This window comes from Chelonoidis abingdonii, chromosome 17, assembly GCF_003597395.2.
Source record: "Chelonoidis abingdonii isolate Lonesome George chromosome 17, CheloAbing_2.0, whole genome shotgun sequence".
NCBI lineage: Eukaryota > Metazoa > Chordata > Testudines > Testudinidae > Chelonoidis > Chelonoidis abingdonii.
Window position 1 is genome coordinate 41,565,971 of NC_133785.1, and position 24,192 is coordinate 41,590,162.

The following is a 24,192-nucleotide window of genomic DNA, read 5'->3' on the forward strand; positions in this document are numbered from 1 at the left end:
CATTCTATAGTTCCCAACCCGAAAAACAGAAAGGACAAAACACAAAAAGGTAAATGTTTAAGAATAAAAAGTAGAAATAGGCTAGTAAAAATGCACACTTGTGTAGAGGTTGCAAAAAGGGAAACTTAGAAATAACAGAACAGGTGGAGGATTAAATAGTAGAAATAGACACAATAAAATAGTTAAAAATAACAAAATATAAATAAACACTTCACTCTGGTTTGGAACATTACACGTGTGCCCATTGTCCAAGCGCTCATCATTCTGTGTCTTGATTACTGCAACATCCTGTCCTCTGATCTTGACAAACGTAATCTTGCTCCGCTCATATCCACTAAGAATACTGCTGCTAAGGTCATTTTCCTAGCCTGTCACTTTGACCATGTCTCTTGGTATCTCTCCACCAGTTCCCTGTTCTCTACCAAATTAAACATAAGTTGTTTGTATTCACTTTCAAGGCCACTCAGGATCAATCCCCACTTTACATATAATTTCTCATTTGCTGCCAACTCCTCCCTCCAATTGACCCATGATTCCAGCCTTCATCACCTAGTTGTAAAGTTTTCATAAACATGCACCTTCATGCTTTCTCCCAGGCTAACCCCTGCCTTTGCGAGGCACTCACCATAAACATCTGCAAAGCTACCTCATTATCCTCCTTCAAATGCTCCTTTGTTGTGATGCCTACAAAGAACTTGACAACAGTCAGGTTGCTGGTGTGCTAAGACCACTGCCTACCACTAGCACTGTTCTCATAGTTTCCCTGTAATCTCACATGTCTGTTTACATCTGTTTCTTGTTTCACACTTGGATTGTAAGCTCCTTGGGGCAGGAACTGTCTTTTTGTTCTTTGTTCGTACAGAACCTAGCACCATGGAGTTCTGGTCCATGACTAGGGCTCTAGGTGCGACGATGATGTAATTAATAAATAATTGTAAAATAAATATGTAAGTATACAATATTAGCACTGTTAGCTTGCCCTACCTTCCCTTCCACTGTTTTCACACTGATTTGCTGCATTTTCTCTTAAACCAGACCGTGTTTTACATGTTTGTGTAGCACCCAACACAGTGGAGGGCTCTAATCCTGAGCACAAATAGAGTGGGTGCAGAACTGGGCAATGAAAAGCAGCTAGAAGCATGAAAAGACCTCTGCATGAGATGATATTGAGAAGGCTGGGATTGTAGTTTTGACAGGAAATGAATGAGGCCATGATAAAGGCATTATTAAAAGTGAATGAGAGAGAATATAATTAGGTGTTCCTGTTTACCCTCTCTTACAAGACTACAGCAAGGGAGCCAAACAATAAAATTGGAAGGCAATAAATTTAACAGGGAAATTATTTTTCTATTACATAATTAACCCATGGAACTCTCTGACACAAGATACTGAGGCCAAGAACTTAGAAGGATTCATAAAGGACTGAAACGTTTTTGGCATTGATAACTTAGTGACAGGCACCACAGAATGATCTCAGAGCATAATAAGAAAATTCACAATTATGTTAGATCAGATAAACAAAGGATAACAATATTCAGAAACATGAGTTCATAGATTCATAGACTCTAGGACTGGAAGGGACCTCGAGAGGTCTTCGAGTCCAGTCCCCTGCCCTCATGGCAGGACCAAATACTGTCTAGACCATCCCTGATAGACATTTATCTAACCTACCCTTAAATATCTCCAGAGATGGACATTCCACAACCTCCCTAGGCAATTTATTCCAGTGTTTAACTACCCTGACAGTTAGGAACTTTTTCCTAATGTCCAACCTGATTCTCCTTGCTGCGTTTTAGCCCTTGCTTTTGTTCTACTCATTTAAGAGGCTAAGTTGAACAGTTTCTCCTCCTCCTGATGCACCCTTTTAGGATACCGAAAACTCTATCTGTCCCTCGTTTCTAGTTTCTGTTTCCAAACTAAACACCATTTTGTCAGCCTTCTTTTAAAGGTTTGAGAACATGCGTTGATCATTCTTGTTGCTCTTCTCTGGACACTCTCCATTTTCGCACATCTTTCTTCTGATATGCGTGCCAGATGACACAATACTCCGCTGTAGGCCTAACCAGCACTATTTAGCAGTGGAAGAATGACTTCTCGTGTTCTTGTTTACACACATCTGTTAATGCATCCGAATCACGTTGGGCGTTTTTTGCAACAGTATTCAACACTGTTGACTTCATATTTAGCTTGTGGTCACTATGACCCTAGATCTCTTTCTGCCATACTCCTTCCTCAACAGACCTCTTCCCATTCTGTACGTGTTGAATGAATTGTTACCTTCCTAAGTGGCAGCACTTTGCATTTGCTTTATTTAAACTTATCAGGTTTACTTCAGACCATTTCCATTTGGTCCAGATATTTTGAATTTTGACCCTGTCCTTCCAAACAGTGCAATCCTCTCAGTTTGGTATCGTCCGAACTTTAATAAGCGTATTTTCTTGCCAACATCTAAGTGGTTGATGAAGATATTGAAACGAGCCAGTTCCCAAAACAGACCTATGGAACGCACTTGTTATACCTTTCCAGCAGGATTGGGAGCCATTAATAACCACTCTCTGAGTATGGTTATCCAGCCAGTTATGCACCCACCTTATAGTAGCCCCATCTAAATTGTATTTGCCTAGTTTATCAATAAGAATATCATGCGAGACCGTATTAAATGCTTTACTAAAGTCTAGGTATACCACATCCACTGCTTCTCCCTTATCCACAAGGCTCGTTATCCTATCATACATACATACATAACTGTCCAATACAGGATTTTGTGCAACTTCCTCTGAACCATCTGGTACTGGCGACTATCAGAGCCAAGATACTGAACTAGGATGGTGAGACACACCAGGTACAATCCAGACTAATGAATAGCTGTGTCACCCCTGCCCTCTATCCTGGGGTGCTTTTTACAATGCTTTGCTGCTGTATCCTCCAGCCTGGACTCTACCCATGTACGTCGAAGTGGCTCAGCAAGCAGAGTTTATGCACAGCTTGTTATTTTAAATGAGGTTTACGCTTTAAGCACTGGTATACCAAATTTTAAGTGAGTTTCAAGTGCAATGGCTGGAAACAGTCAACGAGAGGTGTTGTCTGTGCTGCAAGAACACAAACAGGGATTTTCTAACAAGCCAAGGAAGATACTTCCTAACCGATAAAAAAATCATTACAGAAGGACCAGGGCCCACTGTCAAGGTGCAGGAACAGAAAAACAAAGCAAGCTGGACCTAGGAGTAATTAAAGATTCTGACAGCTCTTGGGTTTCGCCTGCAATCTGGGTCTCTCAGAAAGACAACACTATAAGGTTTTGTGCTGACTGTAGAAAATGCAATGCTGTCTCAGAGCTAGATGTGTATCCCATGTGTAGAACTGATGATATGCTGGACATTTTAAGCAAAGCTAAATATCTCAGCTCTTTTGATTTAACTGGCAGTTATTGACAGATTCCTTTCAAAAAGGATTCACAGAAAAAATCAGCTTTCACCACTGATATGGGACTCTATGAGTCCACAATGTTACGGGCTGGGTTAATGCAGGGAACATCCTTCCCCCTAGACTTTTTGTCTCCTGGTACCCAACTGGAAATCTTTTTCAAGAACGGACTGAAACTGTAAAAGAGAAGGACAAACATGCCAAGGCACCCACCTTTCTCCCTCAGTGCTCATTGTATTCATTGCACCTGAAATGACAACAGGAGAAGGGGTCCTGACCTAAGAAGTTTGGTCAGCGAGATTGCTGAAAGCATATGATGAGAAACTTTGCTCGACTCTGTTACAGTTTATTAAGTTAGGTACCAGTAGCATTTTAACTTTATTTTCTTATAACCCTTTCTGACTTTTATGCCTCATTACTTGTACTCATTTAAAATCTCGTTATAGTTAATAAACTTGTTTTATTGTTTTATCTACTTCAGTATGTTTATACTGAAGTGTTCTGGAAATTCCATTTGGGGTGGCAAGCTGTGCTCATATTATTTCTATAAGGAGATAATGGACTTAGTATAACTTGTATGGTCCAGGAGAGGGCTGGACAGTACAGGACATACATTTCGGGGGGTGGGGGAGGGGAGGAGAGAGAATCTGGATATGAGTCAACAGGGTGCCCTTGTTGCCAAGAAGGCTAACAGCATTTTGGGCTGTATAAGAAGGGGCACTGCCAGCAGATAGAGGGACGTGATCATTCCCCTCTATTCGGCATTGGTGAGGCCTCATCTGGAGTACTGTGTCCAGTTTTGGGTCCCACACTATAAGGAGGATATGGAAAAATTGGAAAGAGTCCAGTAGGGCAACAAAAATGATTAAGGGGGCTGGAGCACATGACTTATGAGGAGAGGCTGAGGGAACTGGGATTGTTTAGTCTGCAGAAGAGAAGAATGAGGGGGAGATTTGAGAGCTGCTTTCAACTACCTGAAAGGGGGTTCCAAAGAGGATGGATCTAGAATGCTCTCAGTGGTAGCAGATGACAGAACAAGAAGTGATGGTCTCAAGTTGCAGTGGAGGAGGTTTAGGTTGGATATTAGGAAAAAACTTTTTCACTAGGAGGGTGGTGGAGCACTGGAATGGATTCCCTAGGGAGGTGGCAGAATCTCCTTTCTCAGAGGTTTTTAAAGTCAGTCTTGACAAAGCCCTGGCTGGGATGATTTAGTTGGGGATTGGTCCTGCTTTGAGCAGGGGGTTGGACTAGACACCTCCTGAGGTCCCTCCTACCCCTGATAGTCTATGATTGAATCTAAGACTAGGAGTGTGTTGGGATCACCCTGCAGTCTAATCAAGGCTGGTGAGAGCCAGAGAGTAACCCCAGCATGGCTGACAGGCTGAAGTTGCACACAGACACTCAGGGTGTGGCTTGCATGCTCAAAGGCTGTTTGTGAACAACCCAAGTGGGAACTCCTTCAGCAAGGCATTATAAGGGTCCCAAAGCTGCAGAGCAGGGGTGACACAGCTGCTCATTAGTCTAGATTGTATCCTGGTACATCACAGACAGACCTTGGTCTGATCTGGTAGATAAATGTCACATTTCTAGGACAGTTCTTTGGTCCAAATGTAACCCTTTCCCCAGAAATGGTACCTGTGAAACAACCATTACCAATCCAGAAAGCCTGAATACTTACATTCATCGATCCCAGTTCATGGGGCATAGAGAGGAATAACACCATTTCTGTTATGGACCCCAATATTATTTAAAGTTATATGGTATTAGATACCAAAGTGATAGACAACTTACAAGTACATTAGGTCAGGGCTTATCCAGAAGCTAGTGTTAGAATCAGAGAGCCCCAGACAGACAAATCAGGAAAAAAAACTACTGAGAGAAGTGACACAATTATGCAGGCAGCTCGGTTCCACTCACCTTCATCCGCAGAGATTTCCGTGAACCTTCTCGAAAGGCCTGTGCCCAAAACAAGAGAATGTTGCCCATCAGTATTTATACCCTTTCTTTAGATTTCTATAAAGCACTCTCCCCTCACTCGATGGAGTCCAAGGATCACATTTAAATTAGATAATATTAAACATGTAACTTACTCGCAGCCCAATGGCCCAGAGATCACAGCATTTCACAAAAGATGGCTGAAGCCACAGGAAGATTTAAACAGGAGGTGCTGGACCTGAACAGAAAAGCCCCACAGAAGGACTCCAGCAGACATTCTGAACTGAGAAAGTTCAACCCACCCCCCCCCCCGACTAAGACAAAACCTTGGGACCACGAGAAAGAGCAAGCTGACTAATCTCATCTGCCTTGGTAAGAAGGAGGGTTGAGGACCATCTCTCATTGAGCTTTATTATTCAGTAATACTACGAATTGAACCAGTTGGTTTTATCAACAACCACTGCAGATCACAGAGGGTTGGTGCTATCAACTCCTTAACCCTAATGAGTAAGCTGTATTCTGTTATGTCTGTGGCTGCAGATCAAATTCAAGGAAAGCCCAAGTAAGTAGCAAATTACACTAATCAAGCTGCTGGTGAAGAAGACACAAATAACACGTATTGTCTGCTTCACAACACACACAGGCATGATGAAGAACAATCCAAAGCTATTCAAAATCCCCAAACCCTTTCATCAGACTTATACCACCTCAAAGAAAGCCACCCAGAAGTGCCACAAGTTGTGGGTATTACAGAAAGAGAGCTGTTAGACAACGAAAAGCACACATGGAGATCTCCTTCCCAAGAATCAGCTCATCCCATGCAGGACAGTTCTGCCTACCACTACCAGTAACTGCATCCCAGACACACAGACACACCTCTGAGAAAGAACAGAGTCTTCTTAATATTTCAGTCCCATCATAACAGTGAACCCTCTGCCACAGGCAGATGTGGACCCCTGAAGAGGTTTTTCTGAACTCTGATGAACCAGCAGGGGGAATGCAGATGCAATTCAAAACCAAACCTAAAGCCTTTGAATGCCAATGGGCAGTGTAGGGAAACAAAAGGGAAGACAGATCAATCTGTAAGCTCCAGGCTGCGATGGCCAAACAGCTCATAAAGATGAGGCAGTGGTGGAACATGAGAGCTTCCTGCCCATACAGGCATTGCTTACGCAGAGTAACCAAAGGATGACCCACATTTGGACATGCTGACCACAGCAGGGATCGGCCTGCACTCACCAATACTGTGTCTCGCATTTGGTCTGGGCTGTTTCTGCCATGCTTAAATACCTTGATTTTCTTGGCCTTTGGAGCAGTGCGAGCTTTCTCCATACTCCTCTTCCTCTTCTTAGGTTTGTTTCTGCGGACCCGATTAACAGTGAGAGTGATACTTGTGGGGGTGTGCTGCGTAGCTGTGTACAACACTGTGGAAGGGGAGAGCTCCTCATCCCAACTCTCGGTTGCACTACTGTCTCCACCTGCAGGGAGGAGTACTATGTTAGCAACTTTATGTCTATCATGGAGAGATCTGCATGCCCCTTGGTCCCCCTTCATGATGATTTGCTAGTTAGACATTGCTCCCCAACCTGAGAGCCCCGCAAGCTCAACCTCCCCTACACCACTGTCCCAACCTTCTGACGCTGCATGAGATGACATTACTGCATATTTGGTCTCTCTGCCCCCCCCCCCCGCCCCCCAGAGAACTTGCCACATCCCTCAAGTCCCAACGGTGAAGAGGAAAAGACACATTAGTATGTTTATCACAGCNAGGGGCCCCGCCCCCCAGAGAACTTGCCACATCCCTCAAGTCCCAACGGTGAAGAGGAAAAGACACATTAGTATGTTTATCACAGCTATAGGTGATTAGAGCTCTGAGAGACAGTAACAAAGAACCTTCTGGCCCTGCTGGAGGAGACAACAGTGTCACCATTAATCTCAGCATAATCGCAGCCTTACCTGACACATTGTCCTGCTTCCGGTGGCGGAGTCTAATCACTTTCCCTCTGCTCATTCCCCTGCAAAAGGAGAATGGACAATTGAAGCCAGTTTTGTAAGGGTCAGTCAACTTGAAAGTCAACCAGATGTCACAAGCTGCATGCCCCTTAAGGGGCCTAGGGTGGTAAGAGCATCAATTTATCATTCTCATCTCCACTCCTAGTGCCACCAACACTTGTCAGGTTGACAGAGCAAAGGGGGAGGGCAGATACTTGGCAAAGCACTCGAGAGAACATTTCAACCAGCATCAGGAAGTCCATCTCCAACTCAAATGTGATAGTCTGGCATTAGAAGTGAAAGCAGGAGAAGCCGCCCTGTTCTGCGATGCATCAGAAGTTACCTGCATTTGTCACACTTGATGAGGAAGCCATCTTGGGAGAGAGTGCAGTGACACCAGCTGGGAATGGACTCTCCCTCTGAGGAGCTCTCACTGTCCCCAGAGTTCTCCTCGTCAGGTGAGTGTAAGCCATTCAGCTCAGCACGAGGGATGATAGTCTGAACTGGGGGAGATGCTGGAGGGGTTGGAGGAGGAGGAGCACCATAATTATGATCCTGAAAATAAACATCTCCATCAGTATTATTTTGAACATAGGGAGTTCAAAGTCTTAGGGTATGTTTACACTGCAGCTGTGCTGCTGCAGCACTTCTGGTGAAAGCACTTTACGTCAACAGGAGAGAGCTCTCCCATTGGCTTAATAACTCCTGCCTCCACAGAGGCGGTAGCTATGTTGATGGGAGAAGCTCTCCTGCCAACATAGTGCTGTCCACACTGCTGCCTAGGCTGGTGTAACTTGTCACTCCGGGGTGTGCATTATTCACACCCCTAAGCAACATAAATTATACCAAAGTAATTTATAGTGTAGGCTTAGCCTAAAACTCAGCTCTAACTCAACAGCCTCTCAGGAAATAAACGAACAATTTGAATGGAAAACAGTAGTCTGCAAACAGCTTGAAGCAATAGCTCTGAGGGGCGTGAACTGCACTATTTGTCTCAATTTTGTATATTTGTCACTGTTTTTCTCAAACCTCTGAGAACAATTCAGATGTCAATATTGACTGCTGCACTGCTAATCGTTTTGAAAAAACATCCAGCTAATGTGCTTATCCCAAAATCTCAAACCACTTTCCATGCTTTCCCTCTGCAGATGTCGTCTCCAACCTTTCCAAGTTCTGACAGGTGTGTGTTTTCAGTATGAAAATCTGCAGCATGCTGAAAACGAAGTGTGAAGACAGTGTAAAATAAATTGCAGTTGGTATCAGACACCACCAGCGAGGATGTTGTGGAAGATGTTACACATTCATATACTTTGTTCAACAAAATCCTTCACTTTAAAATTTAAAGGAAGCTGTTGCAGATTTTCCTATTTGCCTCACAGAGCATTGCAGGAACCAGGGGATCTTGCCACTGAATCAACATCAAGCTTACTGAAGAGAACATGGGGCCTTGAGAGTAACAAACACACAAATGCAGCAAGTATGGCAGGACTCATTCACACTGCTGTTGCCCCAAAATAAGCTAAACCAGCAGTTTTCAAACTGTGGCACACGTACCCCTACGGGTACACAAGCTCTCATCAGGAGGTATGCGAGAAAAATCCTGTAATGGAAGACAACCCATTTTAGTTAGTACAGAGGTTTAGTACTAGGGGGGCAAGGAGGAAGATTCTAGGGGGCAAGCAGCAACACCAGCCCTGCACAGTGTGGCTCAGGGAGGGAACGCCGACTCCATTCCTTATCGGGCCAATTGAGCTGAGCCTCCCTTTGGAGGTACAATTTTTGGTTGCGCCTCGCCCAATCAAGACAGACTGGGTGGCCCGCTGAAGTGAGGCTTGCCCAACAGTTAGTAAACCTCTAGAAGCTGTTGCTAAAGGGAAGGCAGAAATCGGGGTGGAGGGGAGCACCTGACCCCCGCATGCCCACACCCACGCATCATCTCTGTCTCTCTCAGATGGGGGTACACAGTAGACTACCTAGTACGCAGCTTACAAAGTTTGAACAAAACAGCAGTTCAGTGTTATGTAGGGGAAGGGCTACAGAAGGAGCAAGGGAACAGAGTGTAAAGTAAGGGGCTGGTATAGTGTAATCCTCTGCAGATTAAGGAGTGACTACTCACTGCATAAGGCAGCCCTCGATAGCTGTGCCTCTGGGTGGCCTCATAGCCATGACTGGAGTACACATTCTTCTCATCGACAGCTGGACTAGCTTCCACGGACTCTGGGCTGCAGAAAATTGCCAGAAGACAGACTCATCAGTGTAGAACCAAATTCCCCCTTGTCAGGCACTTGCCAATATCTCAGCATTCTCCTCTTTCCCACTCGGCACAACTGTAAACACACTGTTAAGAGATCTCAGGGAAACTGAGGTACATTATCCATTTCACAATGTGGCCCATACATGGAGGATGGAGGTGTAGGATAAACCTGAGATTGACAGAACAGGCAGGTAAGCAGGGGTCATGCTACATAAGGGATAACTAACTCATCTCCTCATGCTGAAGCAGCAGAGGAGTAAGAAACATGCTGACACAGCCAGACACATTATGTGCACACACTCATATTCCTCCACTATCTTCCCATTCACCTCCAGATACAGTTCAATATCTCCTACCTTGATTTTAAAACCCTCCATGGACTTGTTCTATCTGGGCCTATGATCCTTATCACACCCTTCTTGTCCCCCACTCCACGCCCTCTGCCTGGCCAGTGCTGATTTAGTCTCAGTCTCACCACACTGACACACCACCACCTTCTCCTCCTTTAAATCCAAAAAGAGCATCCCCAAATTGCAGATGAAAACACCTCTCCTGCCTTTATGCCTGTTGTTCTTCCCCTCAGCTACTAAGGCTATGTCTACACTATGGTGCTTGCAGAGAGACAGCGTACTGCTGCAGCTGCACTGCTGTAAGGTCTCCTGGGACGCCGCTGTATGCTGACAGGAGAGAGATCTCTCACTGGTATAACTAAACCACTCCCAATGAGTAGTGGTAGCTATGTCGGCAGGAGACGTCCACCTGCTGACATAGCGCTGTCCACAGCGGCGCTTTTGTCAGTGAAACTATGTCAGTCGAGGGGGGTTGGGTTTTTTGCACCCCTGACTGACAAAAGTTTTGTCGACAAAAGTGCTAGTGTAAATAAAGCCTTAATGTCACTTAACTTCACTGTGTTTTGGGATATAATTTGTATGGAAGCTACCATTGTCCTAAAAACATCTTGCACAGTTTGGGATGGTTAAAGTAATTCCACGTTGCAAAGAAGGGTCAATAAAACTCATGGCTTGGACAGAAAAGGGCCATAGGCAAAGCAGGTTGACTTTATGCTTCCTACATGTCAACATGTGTTGAATGGGAATTTTGTTGCTAACTTAAAATGACAATGGATATTTTTACCACACGGTGGCGAAAAATATCAGGTCAAAATCAAGTATAAAGTGTGCTATTGGTGAAGGACTGCAGGAGTCCTGAGCAGAGGAAGGATAGCTGCAATTCAGCACAGGGAAGCAGTAGATAAGGAGGGCAATGACAGAATACCAGAAAGGAAATATCTTCTCAATTGAGAGGCATTCCAAAACAGGAGATGGAAGGACATATTACTGCACATGTACAATTATGGGTTGCATTTGAAATGACACAGGAAATAACTGAATCACATCTGTAGTTCCAGGGCAGGTCTACATTTAAAATGCTGCAGTAGTGCAGCTGCGGTGCTGTGACACTTCTGTAAAGATGCTACTTCGCCAGCCGGAGGCCATTTCCCATCAGTGTTGGTACTCCACTTCCAAGAGCTGCAATCAACATAGCGCTGTCTACATCGGGAGGTAGGTCCGTATATCTGCATTGCTCAGGGGTGTGGTTTTTTCTCAGCTCTAAGTGACGTAGTTATAACAATGTAAGTTTATAATGTAGACTTGGCCTCAGTCTCCCCTTCCAAGATTACAGCATGGGAGAAGGGGCAAAGCAGACAGAAAAGCAGGATTCTCACTCCAGGGTCTTGTGTTGCCAGTGTGAAAATACAGGAGAAGCCTGCACACTAAACACTAACACTAAGGGCATGTCTCAACTACAAAATTATGTTGACTTCAATTACATCACCACAGTAATTAAATCACTTTTGTGCGTCCACACTACATTCCTTGTGTCAATGGTGCATGTCCTCACCAGGAGCGCTTGTACTGACTGTACTGTCAAGTGTGGGGCATTGTGGGATGGCTTCTGAAAGCCAGTAACACTCGATGTAAGCAATGCAGTGTCTTCACTGGCACTGCATTGACCTAGCTACATTAACACTGACTCTACACTGCTTGTGAAGGTGGAGTTATTCAGTCAGTGTAGCAAGGCAGTTACATCGACGGGAGCAAAATTTTAGTGTAGACACTTACATAGTTAGGTTGACATAAGCTGCCTTGAGTTGATCTAACTCTGTAGCGCAGGCCAGACCTAAGGGTTCGTCTATACAGGGACATTTAGGAAAATCAATATGCATTAACTAAAGGTGTGAATTTAAAGTGGATTAGTTAAACTGCATTAAGCATTAATTCAGGGCATAGCTACACCTGCAGATGTAGAGTGCTGTGAGTTAAACCAGCCCTCGGAAAGCGCAGTAGGGAAAGCACTGCAGTGTGTTCACACTGATAGCTGCAAGCACACTGGTGGGGTCACATTTGCAGCACTTGCAGTGGCATTTGGAGAGGTGCATTATGGGCAGCTATTCCACAGAGTACCTCTTCCCATTCTGGCGCTCTAGCTTGTGGGAAGGGGGCAGAGGATGTGGGGCATTTTGGGTCCTGTCCCAATGCCCCGTGCTGCATCGCTTTGCATCCCAGCAATCCCTGTGCTTCCATTCACTTGGCGCCATCTTTCAACGTGTTTTGTACTGTGCGCTCTGTCTTCCCTTTCAATCTGCAGGAATAGAGCTCAAAGTGCTGAGAAATACGCTGATGAGTCTCGCCAGCACATCGCATTTGGCAGTTGAGTTACTCCTTAAGCTACAAACTGACAGTGAGGAGCCCGACGATGTCGACTCGCGTAACACACATGACACAAGATTGCTTGTGACATTCATGGACATGCTCACCACCGTGGAACACCGCTTTTGGGTTCGGGAAACAAGCACTGAGTGGTAGGATCACATCATCATGCAAGTCTGGTATGACAAGCAATGGCTGCAGAACTTTCGGATGAGAAAAGCCACTTTCATTGGACTGTGTGCTGAGATCACCCTCACCCTGCAGCGCAAGGACACGAGATTGAGAGCTGCCCTGCTGATGGAGAAGCAGGTGGCTATTGCAATCTGGAAACTGGCAACTCCAGACAGCTACCGATTGGTCACTAACCAATTTGGAGTGGGGAAGTTGACAGTTGGAATCATGTTGATACAAGTTTGCAGGGCCATTAATCGTATCCTGCTAAAAAGAACCGTGACTCCGGGTAACGTGCATGGCATTGTGGCTGGCTTTGCACAAATGGGTTTCCCTAACTACGAAGGGGCAATAAATGGGATGCATATTCCAATTCTGGCACCAGCCCGCTCAGCCTCTGAGTACATTAATTGAAAAGGATATTTCTCTATGATTCTCCAGGCGCTTGTGGATCACCATGGGCACTTCATTGACATTAACGCAGGCTGGCCCGGAAAGGTGAATGATGCACGCATCTTTCAAAACACTGGCCTTTTCAGGAAGCTGCAAGCTGGAACTTTGTTCCCAGACCAGAAGATCACCATAGGGGAAGTTGAAATGGCCATTGTGATCCTCGGAGACCCTGCTTACCCTTTAATACCATGGCTCATGAAACTCTACACAGGGAGCCTTTACAGCAGCAAGGAGCAGTTCAACAGGCTGAGTCGGTGCAGAATGAGTGTGGAGTGTGCTTTTGGCCGTTTAAAGGGCCGCTGGTGCTGTCTGTATGGGAAGCTGGACCTGGTCGATGAAAAAATCCCCGCGGTTATATCTGCGTGCTGTACCCTCCATAACATTTGTGAAGGGAAGGGTGAAAGATTCACTCAGGCATGGAACTCGGAGGTTCAACACCTGGAGGCTGAATTTGAACAGCCAGAGAGCAGGGCTATTAGAGGGGCTCAGCACGAGACTGCAAGGATTAGGGATGCCTCGAGGGAACATTTTGAGGCTGAAAGCCACGAGTAACGTTTGGTGCCCTGCATGGGACTGAAGAGTGGTGGTTCCAACATTAGTAGGAATCTGTGTTTGCTACGCTGACTTGCAGTGCCTGTTGCTTTCCTGGGCTATCTTTTACTTAATGCAATAATAAAGAATGTTTTCAAAGCCAAAAAATCCATTTATTGAAAAGAAACACAACTGCTTGGGAAACAGAAAGGGCAAGGGATTGGGGCGGGGAATGGTTCAATCACAGATTTGCGTATGTCCTGTTATAATAATAATAATATATGGAGATATACCTATCTCATAGAACTGGAAGGGACCTTGAAAGGTCATTGAGTCCAGCCCCCTGCCTTCACTAGCAGGATCAAGTACTGATTTTTGCCCCAGATCCCTAAGTGGCCTCCTCAAGGATTGAACTCACAACCCTGGGTTTAGCAGGCCAATGCTCAAACCACTGAGCTATCCTTCCCTCCCATTATCTTACTTTGCCTTCCTGTCTGGAGTGCTGGGCAATGTGTGCTTCACTTCAGGCTGGCTAAAATGCATGATGATGGGGGTTGAGTGCAGTGGGTAACAGTCATAGTTTGCAGGGCTGGGTGGTGACGCTACAGGTGTTGGAGGCAGCTGGTGGTGATAGGAACCCAGAGTGGGGAAAAGTAGATTGGAGGTGACATGGGGGCACAAGGGAAAGAGTTTTGGAACAAAGGCTAGAGGGGCAGGATAGTGCTCCGCCTGCATGGCTACGGGTGCCTGTATGGAGTCTGCTTGGCACTCTATAATGCTTAGCAGCTGCTCTGTGCTTTGGTGCCAGCGATCTGCTTTCTGCTGGCGGACCCTCCTTTCACTCTCCCACCACTCCTGTGCTTTTTGATTTTCATCAAGGGACTGCTGCATTACTTCATGCAGCATGGCCTCTTCCTAATTCTTTTGAGTCTTTCAGCTGATGATAACACGGACGGCTGACATCTCAAAGTTGCATCTGTAAAGGCAAAATGCAACACTTGGAGACAGCACTGTTCACACCAGACAAAGCAATGATTTGCCCGTATTTAAAGGCAAGCATAGTCTACACAATAGCAGAATTTGCCCTTCCCAAATTGAGTGCACATAACCCACAGGAGCCCCAAAATGGTAAGCAAGCACAGGGGCAAGGGGGACTGAATGTTTCAGGGCCATACTATTCTCTGGGGTTCTGTGCCTTGGGGAGAGCTAACAGCTGCAGGGGTCCCCTATACTGAATACTGTCCTCACATTTTCCACAGGAGTTCGTCCTGGAAGATACCTTGCAACTAAGGGTGACCTGGGAAGCAAGGGAGGGTCTTCTACTACAATGCTGCTTCCACCCTGGCCCATATGCAGCTTGCCTGTGTGCAGCAATGGTCCCCCCACCCCTCACAGCACAGTGACGAGGACATGTTAGCCTAACTGGGACAAGGACCACAGTGGCTCTCCCAAGGAACCTGTGCAAGTGCACTGCCCAGCTTCTGCATGAGACCTTTGAAGAGATCAGTGAGGCAGATTACTGCGATGTGAGAGAGCACATTAACGCCCTATTCCACATCTAGGCATGCATGGGGCCCTAACCCTCCTCAGCCCAAGAGCCCACACCAAACAACTTCCCTCCCAAAATAAAAGCCGCTTACCAGGCACCTCCTCTAGTGTTTGTCCTTCCCCAAGCACCAGCCGCTATGACCGGCTACCTTTCTCCTGGCTTGAGAATAGCTCCTGGCTGCATGCATCTAGGAATGCTGCGGTGTCTTCCGCCTCCTCAGCACCCTTGGTCCCACTTACCTCCTCCTCCTGCCTTGTTGAACTGGGCTCTGAAGTGTCCATGGTGGTCCTTGGAGTGGAGGTGAGGTTTCTGTAGAAACGGCAGGTCGCAGGGGCAGCACCAGAGCGGCAGTTTGCCTCATGGGCTTTGTGGTAGGCATTCTGCAGCCCCTTCACTTTAACCCTGCACTGTTGTGCATCCCAGTCATGACCCCTTTCCATCATGTCCCTTAATATCTGCCCAAAGGTATCATAATTCCTATGGCTGGAGCGCAACTGGGACTGGACAGCTTTCTCCCCCCATACACTGATGAGGTCCAGCGCCTCGCCATTGCTCCATACTGGAGATTGCCTGGTGTGTGGAGGCATGGTCACCTGGAAAGATTCGCTGAGAGCACTCCACGCCTGGCTGAGCAAACAGGAATGGGATTTTCAAAATTCCCAGAGAATTTAAAGGGCAGGTCTGATGGTTGGTCACCTGAGGGCTGGGCAGTAGAGTTCAAAGTGATGACCAGAGTGGGTAGAACAGGCATTGCGGGACACTTCTGGAGGCTGATCAGAGCGTATTAACAGACCAGGGCGTCCACACTGGCGCTGCAGCACTCCAACGGGGGCGCAGCAAATGTTATGCCTCTTGTCGAGGTGGATTACCAGGAGCATTCCAGCTGCGGAGTCCAGGCACTTTACGTGCCTTGCCAGTGTGGACGCGTTGTGAGTTAGGGTGCCCGGGGCTTCTTTAATGCACTCTACCTCACAAGTGTAGCCAAGCTCTCAGTTTGGTTTATGAATAAAGCTAAACTGAATTAAGGGTGAAATAGCAACTGCAGCCTCCAAGGCAGCTTCAGAGATAAACAAGGCTAACTTGGCCAGGCCCTTCAACATACACTGCCACTCAAGGTTTCCACCTCTACCCTGAACATGAAGGATAAGTTGATGCTGAAGACTCTTACAACACCATGCCTGGCACTGGGAGCTTCATCAATGACAGTGCAGCCAGATGATGCTTATTATTCAGAACCAATGCCTAGCTACCACCAGCTTCACGTGCCAAGATTTGCAGGGTTTCAGGGACCCTGCATGTGGGGAGGTCCTTACCTTTGAGAGATTGGTGCAGGATGCTTCAGACGCAAACCTATTCTGCTAGGACTGTACTGAGGAAGGTGGCACCACCAGAGTCCTCGCACACAGCAGTTGAAACCAACTTAGGTTTACATTTTGAGGATTTTTCTTTCAAAATCACATCAGGCTAGATTTATGCTGGACATATGGAAGTCTTGCAGCTGGGGAAGGAAGACTGTGCCCTGTAGAAGGGTTGGAGGGATTCTGAATGCTTTGAGTGACATCTGCAGGTAGATCCGACTCCCCTACATGTCCTACTCAATCTCCAGGCAGAAAACATGCTGAATGGCTTAGCCTGTTACCAACATTCTCCTGCTGCAGTTTAAAGTTACTGAGAGTCAAGACTTCAAAGTGAAATAAGGCATGAGGTAGGAGGTGCTGATGGTTATGAAGCTAGAAATAAAGCAGTAGTCCTGGACTCAGGCCTAAAGACCTTCTGAGGTCTCTGGAGGTCAATGATCCTTCACATCACAGAATCAGAACAGTGTAGGACTCGAAGGAACTCAGTAGGTCAGCTAGTCCAGTCCCTTGCACTAAGACAGGACTAAGTATTATCTAGACCAGTGGTTCTCAAACCTATTTTATCACGCCTCTCTTCTTCATGTTTGTAGTAGTTTATCCCCACACACAAGTATATATACTGATAAAAAAAAAATCAACGTACAACTCTCACTAAATATTTAAAACAATAAGGCATTGATTCAAACAGAGCTATTTAAATATATAGTATATAGCTCTCTGGCCGCCCAGCTCTGACGCAGCATCACCGCCAGCAGCAGCACAGAACTAAGGGTGGCAAAACCATACTATACAACCCTTATTTCTGCACTGCTGGTGGCGGCGGTGCTGTCTTCAGAGGTGGATACCCAGCCAGCAGCCGCTGCTCTCCATTCTGCCTTCTCACGCCTTCCAAGTATACATTCCGTGCTCGTCCCAGTTTGAGAACGCTAGACCATCTCAGATGTTTATCTAACCCGGGGTCCCCAACACAGTGCCCATGGGGCGTCTAAGCGCGCTCACGTACAGGCTGGCAGATGAGCATCCACCGAAATGCCGCCGACAAGCTGCGTCATCCAGAGGCGTCAGCGGCATTTTGGCGGTGACGCCTCTGGATGATGCTGCTTGTCGGCGGTATTGCGTCGGCAACACCTATTGACATTGCTACTTGTGGCGGTATTTCGGCGGAGGCTCGTCCACCACCACAGTCCTCTGTGGCTCACCATACGGCGCCGCCAGACGAAAAAGGTTGGGGACCACTGGTCTAAACTGTTCTTAAAAAAAATCTCGTGATGGAGATTCTACAGCTTCCCTAGGTAATTTCTTCCTGTGCTTAACCACCCTGATGGGAAGTTTTTCCTCATGTCTGACCTAAATCCCCTTGCTACAATTTAAGCTCATTATTTCTTGTCCTGTCCTCAGTGACAAAGGAGAACAATACTTGAAGTCTTATCACATCCGCCCCCCTCCCCCACTTTCTCTTCTCCAGACTAAACCAACCCAATTTTTTCAATCTAACTTCATAAATCATGTTTTCTAGACCTTTAATCATTTTTGTTGCTCTCCTCTGGGCTTTCTCCAATTCGTCTACATCTTTCCTGAAGTGTGGTGACCAGAACTGGATACAATACTCCAGCTGAAGTCTTATCAGTGCTGAGTAGAGTGGAGGAATTATTTCTCATATCTTGTTTACAATACTTCTGCTAATATAGCCCAAAATGATGTCCTTTTTTTCTTTGCAACAGTGTTACACTGTTTACTCTTATATTGGGTGTTAATGAAAGAACCAATGAAAAATAACCACACTAAAAACCACTGGACTGGGAAGGGAGGGCCACAAAGAGAAAAGGATACCAGAAGCAGGAGTTGCCCTCCCTTGCCTTGTGGTATCCCTGGTAAAGTTCCTTCGCTTTCACATGGCACTGCTACTGATCCCTGTTACACCCCTTTGCTTGCATCCCCAGTGCAATCTGCCATTTCTACAGCTGTTCCATAGTTGTGCTTTGTCATGGACTCACAGGCCCTAGGCTCTCTCGGCTCCTTACGGTCCTCCAGGAGGAACCCCCCTTCATTGTGACAGCCCTTCTCGGGGGGTCCATGCTCTATTGGGGGTTAAGCCCTGGACTCCAGTGCCTCCTGGAACCGCAGCTCTCTGAACCTCCAGCATAGGGGGAGGCATAGCTCAGTGGTTTGAGCATTGGCCTGCTAAACCCAGAGTTGTGAGTTCAATCCTTGAGGGGGCCATTTAGGGATCGAGGGCAAAAAAAATAGTAGGGGGTTGGACTAGATGATCTCCTGAGGTCCCTTCCAACCCTATGATTCTATGCCTGCTTCTCGCCGTGGGCCCCCTCCTGGGAGTCCACTTGCTTGGGACCCTAACGGGTCTCACAGTCTGGGTAATCTGGAACTGCTCTGGGAGCAGCTTAGCCAAGACTCTGGTGCAGCTTAACTCCCCTCATAACATGATGTCCAGGCAAGAAATCTCCTGGGCTTTGGAACTTCCTGGATCCAATCTCGGAGCATTCAGTGCTCCTGTTCACACCGTGAGCTCCCCACAGTGAATTCATCGGAATAGAATGCCTGCAGAAGCCTCGCACACCCCCAAAGGGCCTATACCCCAACGTCACAGTCAGAAATGAGTCTCAGCCAGCGTTGTAAAACAGAAGGTTTATTAGTCAACAGGAACATAGCTTAGAACAGATCTCGTCAGCACAGAAAGTAGGACCATTCAGTAAAGTCCACCTTGGGGAGAGGGAAACCCCAGAGTCTTGGGATCCTGACCCTTCCCCTTCCAGCTGCCTGGCCTCCAACATGCCCACTGTCCTCCTCCAGTCTGTGTCTTGTTTCCTGGCAAAGTGTCATTTGGTCACATCTCCCTCTTGGTTCTCAGGTTACAAAGGGGTTTGGCCATTGTCCACTTGCAGGCAGACGAAGCAATCTCACCTGCCCCCGGGGGTCTCAGCAAAAGAGACACCCCCTTATCCCAACCACGTAGGCACTGGTGTAATACACAGGGGAAACTGAGGTACATACGGTATTCATGCAAAACATTAAGGCTCACAGGTGTCAAGTATCAGGGGGGTAGCTGTGTTAGTCTGTATCCACAAAAACAACAGTCTGTATCTTCAGATGGAGTCATGCATCTGAAGAAGTGAGGTTTTTTACCCACGAAAGCTTATGCCCAAATAAATCTGTTCATATCCTAACCCAAAGTCCTCCAGGATCAAATAAATCTGTTAGTCTTTAAGGTGCCACATACATCATAAGGGGAAAAAACCCACTTCCTCATAGCTTGCACAGCCTCGTCTCTCTACAGGCCCCGGAGATGCAACACTTCTTGCCTGTCCCAGGCAGCATCTAGTACCTCTCTGTATGAGCCGGACACAGACAAAGGTGAGCTGCTAGGTATGCTTGCCAAGATGGGCAACCAGAAAAGGGCATTTCAAAAAACACATAAGGTATCTAAAGGTGGGGGGCTTCCAGTTTCTATCATCCCTAGGTAACGGAGTTTAAAATTGTGAGTAGAGTGGTCACTGTTGTGTGGCCTGGGATACTGTGGGACATTGGCTGGAGGACTGTTAGTGTTGACATGGGTCATACTGTGTCTACACTCACACGGCGTTGACCAAAGTAGATGACCATAGTTTTACATAGTTCAGGAAGGTGATTTTACTGTGTCACTGTAATGGGTCACTTACGTCAGTCAGAGACAAATTTGAGCATAAAGGCATAAACAGGCCCATGCAAGGTAACTTACATTGACCTAACTTTGTAGTGAAGACTAGGCCTGAGAGATTAAGAGCAGGAGCAGCATCTCCTGTGAGGAGCTTCTTGGTTGAGCACAATCAGTATTCCAAGGGACAGTTCACATCCTAACCCAAAGTCCTAACAGAGCTTGGGGTGGTCTGTCTGATGTTGGGAAGCATAAAACCTAGGTGTGAGAATCCTGTGCTGATGATATCCTTAGAGAATAGAAAAACGCAAAGAAAAAAAACAAAACGAAACACAAGTGGCCCATCTCTCGGAGAGAGCAGATGCAGCCAGGACTTCACTGAGAGATGCAGGGGAATAGAAGCTGGAAGCATACCGGTGTGACGATCTATACCATCACGATCACTACTTTTACAAGACTATGATAAGTTTCGTACAAAGAATGCCTTGCGAGGCATCATTTGAAAACTCAATCTGTTGAACATTATTGTCCTGGTAAAATATGTGCATCGACATTGCTCGTAAAGTTATATGTTTCTACTGCATAATTTTGTTGTCACATGTTCCAGATTTAGAAAGTCAGGTCCAAAGCAGCTTTTCAGAGACAAAGACATACTAGCACCCCAGCTAGGTGTTAAAGAGCAGTCACCAGCTTAAACAGCCATTCTTCAGCAACAAGGAAGTATAACCAAGAAATTTACATTTCATCACAGAGATGGCTCAACCCTCACATCCACAACAGACTACTATTATTGCCTGCATCCCAGATGGGAGTAATCCTCAAAGAGGGGAGGGTGATATAAAAGACAGAGAGACAGACCTCGTGGCCTCCACTTCACCTCTCCTCCCATCTCTTTGCTCATGATATCAGCATCTCTCAAAGAACTGAACTAAGGGGGAGTGGTCCCAGGCTGAAGAGAGACCCAGCCTGTGAAATTTACATCAGCATATGATGAGACAAAACCTAGCTTTTAAGGACACTTAGCATGTTAAGACAATGAGACAGGATCCCCAGGGTACAACCTGGAACTATGGGACTGCTGTGCCCCCTTAACTCTCCAGCCTGGGCTGTCTCACACAACGCTATGCCAGTGACAAACAACAAACCCCTCTCGGGGCTGTGATCACTCAGTCATTAGCATGTAAAGCTCCACATCCAACTAAATTGCATGAATACTCTCTCAGCCAGTCATGAATTATACAGAGAGGAACCAGCCAAACATCACAGTCCCCAGCCTCCCACTCCAGAAATATACTGTCTTACACTGCTCCAGACTCTTCTGGACAGTGCAAGCTCATTAATTACTTCACCACTCTTTCAAAGGGTAGCAGATGTGCAACAGCCCTTGTTAACCTGAGCTGAGATTTCCCAAGCACTTCCACTGAAAACACACTGTTTTACTATTAGTTTTAGTAAAGGGAGCAGCATATATCTTTTGTACTGGCCTTGGGAAGGAGGAATCCAATACCTCTGGAACTCCTCCTTCCTCTATCTGCTGTCTCAAGTTCATCTGTTCCCTCCATTCAGAGTTTGTCAACCATGCTGGAGTCTGAAAAGGAGCTCAGCTCTGCATTCACTCACACACATTCAGAGGAAATACCACTTACTCGGATCCTGCAGCCATATCTGAGTAGGATGTATCTGGTGTGGTGACTCCCAGAGGGATTGCAATGCTCATGACGTCCGTCAGGGATCACGGAGTCCAAAAGGTAGCGACTGGCTGCTCCAAGGGTGGGGAGGAGCCGCAAAGCCTCGGCCAACACGTCACGGACATGGGGAAACCTAGCAGGGAAAAAACAGTATGTTACATTTTTGTTAACCTTTGTTATATGCACAGGGTTTTCCCTATACTCACTCCCCCATGGGAACTTCCAGCAGAAGGGGAGAGAGAGAGAAAGCAACTTTCCAGCAGGAGGCATGCACAACCACCTGTGCTTGTTGCTAAACTATCACCTGCAGCTCCAAAGCCCTTCTTTACAACCCAGCCTCAACCTGAAAGGAGCCAATTTGCTACTTTCCCCAAACTAAACTCAGTGCTGATTAACAGACAAACTGTTTACTCCTTTTGCATCCAATTACTAACAGCTGTTATCTATCCCCATAGCCCTTCATGAAACTAGTCCCACCCACTCCTCAAAATACAAACAAATCCCATTCCGAGTGGCAGGGCAATAAGTAGCCAGAAATCCGTATTTACATTCGTGTCACATACACTGCCATTGCGTCCAACCTATGGACAGATTATGTCTCGATCACAATCAAGGCTACTCTTTACATGAGAGCCCATCCCCTGAATTGTGTAATGATTACTTGGGATAGAGCTCATTGATACAGAAGGCCCCAAGCTTCCTGAATCCCATCTTGCACCTCTCCTAACAGCCAAGCTATGTCAGATATTAGATTCTTTTCTGATAGGTTAATCCAATAAGGAACACTACAGCCTTACTAGTTCATTTCAGAAAAAGGTGGAATCACGATCACTTCACCCTGAGAGAGCAGTTGCGGCCTACGACTCTGCTGAGTGTGGAGTGAAGAGAACTCCCAGTGCTGTGAAGAGAAAACCCAAGCTTAACCTCTATATTCACTGCCGCCCAAAATTTCTGAGAAGAAAGCATATGGAATTGATGAAAATGTCAAAGACTTCTGAGCGGGAGAATACTGAACTAGGTAGAAACACACGGTAAATCCCTGCTTAGAAAACAAACTCAAGAATATAAAAGTTACTGTAGGAGGAAGGTGTTTGTGATATCCTAAAATGGTAACAGAACCATCTATGAAGCTGGCAGAAGGATCTAAACGAAATGAATCTAAAGTGTTACAGAGAACCAGATGGGACCACCACCTCCTGTTTAACTTTTATTTTATGCAACCCCAAAAAAGTTTTACACAACTCTGCTGCATTTCACAGATGCACACACAGATAGAACTGAAGCCAAAGAGGAGGGCAGGAAAGACTTGATGGATATGCGGTCATTGAGGAATCCTCTTTTCTGGAAGGAAAGCCTTGACTTGTATCGAATTCAGGGATTCCTTTATGGCTTGGAGATTGCCAGTCCAAATTAGAAAGTTTTCTCGGTAGAGACCTACTTACCGCCTGGGTGTTTTAGGTATCCCACTAACTAGTTAGGCACTTAGCGGAGTGATTGTCTCACATGCAAAAGTGCAATTACTTTCCATGAGCTGGTCTGATATGAAGGCCATCTCTCTTGCAGTACAAAGACTTTCCCTCTGCACTGCATTGTCTCTTCTATTGCTCTCTCCTTTAATAAAGAATCCACCTTCGCTCTGAGCAATATCTTGTGAGAGGGATGCCTGCAGTGGGATAGACAGTAGGAGTACTACATGGAAGAGAATTGACTTATCGCCAACACATAGTGATCTCTGGTAATTTCATGCCATACCACAAGGAAATGGTCCAAATGGTCTCAGAATGGAGTGGGGAAAGGGGCGGGGGGGGAAGCACACAGGCAACCCATCAAATCCAAATCTACCTGGTTGTTCAGGAAGAACAAGCAACAGAAGACCTGGAACTTTGTTTACAGTATCTCCTTTTACACAGTTTCTTCTGCTAGACTTCTGGAGAAGAGGGGGCAAAAGGAACCAGATGAAAGATAACACCTCTGAAATTGATAAGACAATAAAACTGGGTGTCTCCTTCTCTGACCAGGAAGGTTCAACCCCAAAGTCTGCAGATAATCTCTCTCCTACATCCCTTCTTCACCCCCATCAGAGTCATAAGTTGCTGTGAATGCTGGCTAGAAGCAAGTTCCACAACAGGAGGGTGCGATTGCATCTTTTGGAAGAGGCAGAAGATCACTGTTTATCTTTGAAATACATCCTCAGATCTCTACACTGATTTCTTGCCCCTACTCTGATCAATAGCTGGCTATCAGCAGCCTGAGACTCAGTCACACCAGGAGAGCATATTCTAACCTCTTAGTTGATTGTAAATCAGCAGGGGTGGAGATTTCCAGAGTGGCTGCTGGGCTCAGTATTTCCAGGACCTTTTGTAAGTTATCAGTTATCTTGCTAGCCTTTTACCAGAACTGTTCAAATGCCCAAACCATTTTATTGCCATAGCAGTAAACTCCTATTACCAAAAAAACATCAGCTGAGATAACCATGAA

General features: G+C 46.2%; 1 protein-coding gene across 4 annotated transcripts in view; it reads right to left on the reverse strand.

The window, feature by feature from the left end:
* Positions 1-24,192, reverse strand: part of SETD5 (SET domain containing 5) — a 176,894-nt gene that overhangs the window by 93,482 nt on the left and 59,220 nt on the right. For all 4 annotated transcript variants that reach the window (XR_004376294.2, XM_032798916.2, XM_032798915.2 and 1 more), the window contains exons 2-7: positions 21,673-21,847; positions 9,467-9,572; positions 7,694-7,905; positions 7,315-7,373; positions 6,649-6,836; positions 5,341-5,379 (exon numbers count right to left, since the gene is read on the reverse strand). Coding sequence is in view for 3 of the 4 variants with exons in the window: in XM_032798916.2 (XP_032654807.1) it covers positions 5,341-5,379; positions 6,649-6,836; positions 7,315-7,373; positions 7,694-7,905; positions 9,467-9,572; positions 21,673-21,743 (675 nt within the window). In the remaining variant the exon portion in view is untranslated. The remainder of the gene's footprint in view (positions 1-5,340; positions 5,380-6,648; positions 6,837-7,314; positions 7,374-7,693; positions 7,906-9,466; positions 9,573-21,672; positions 21,848-24,192) is intronic.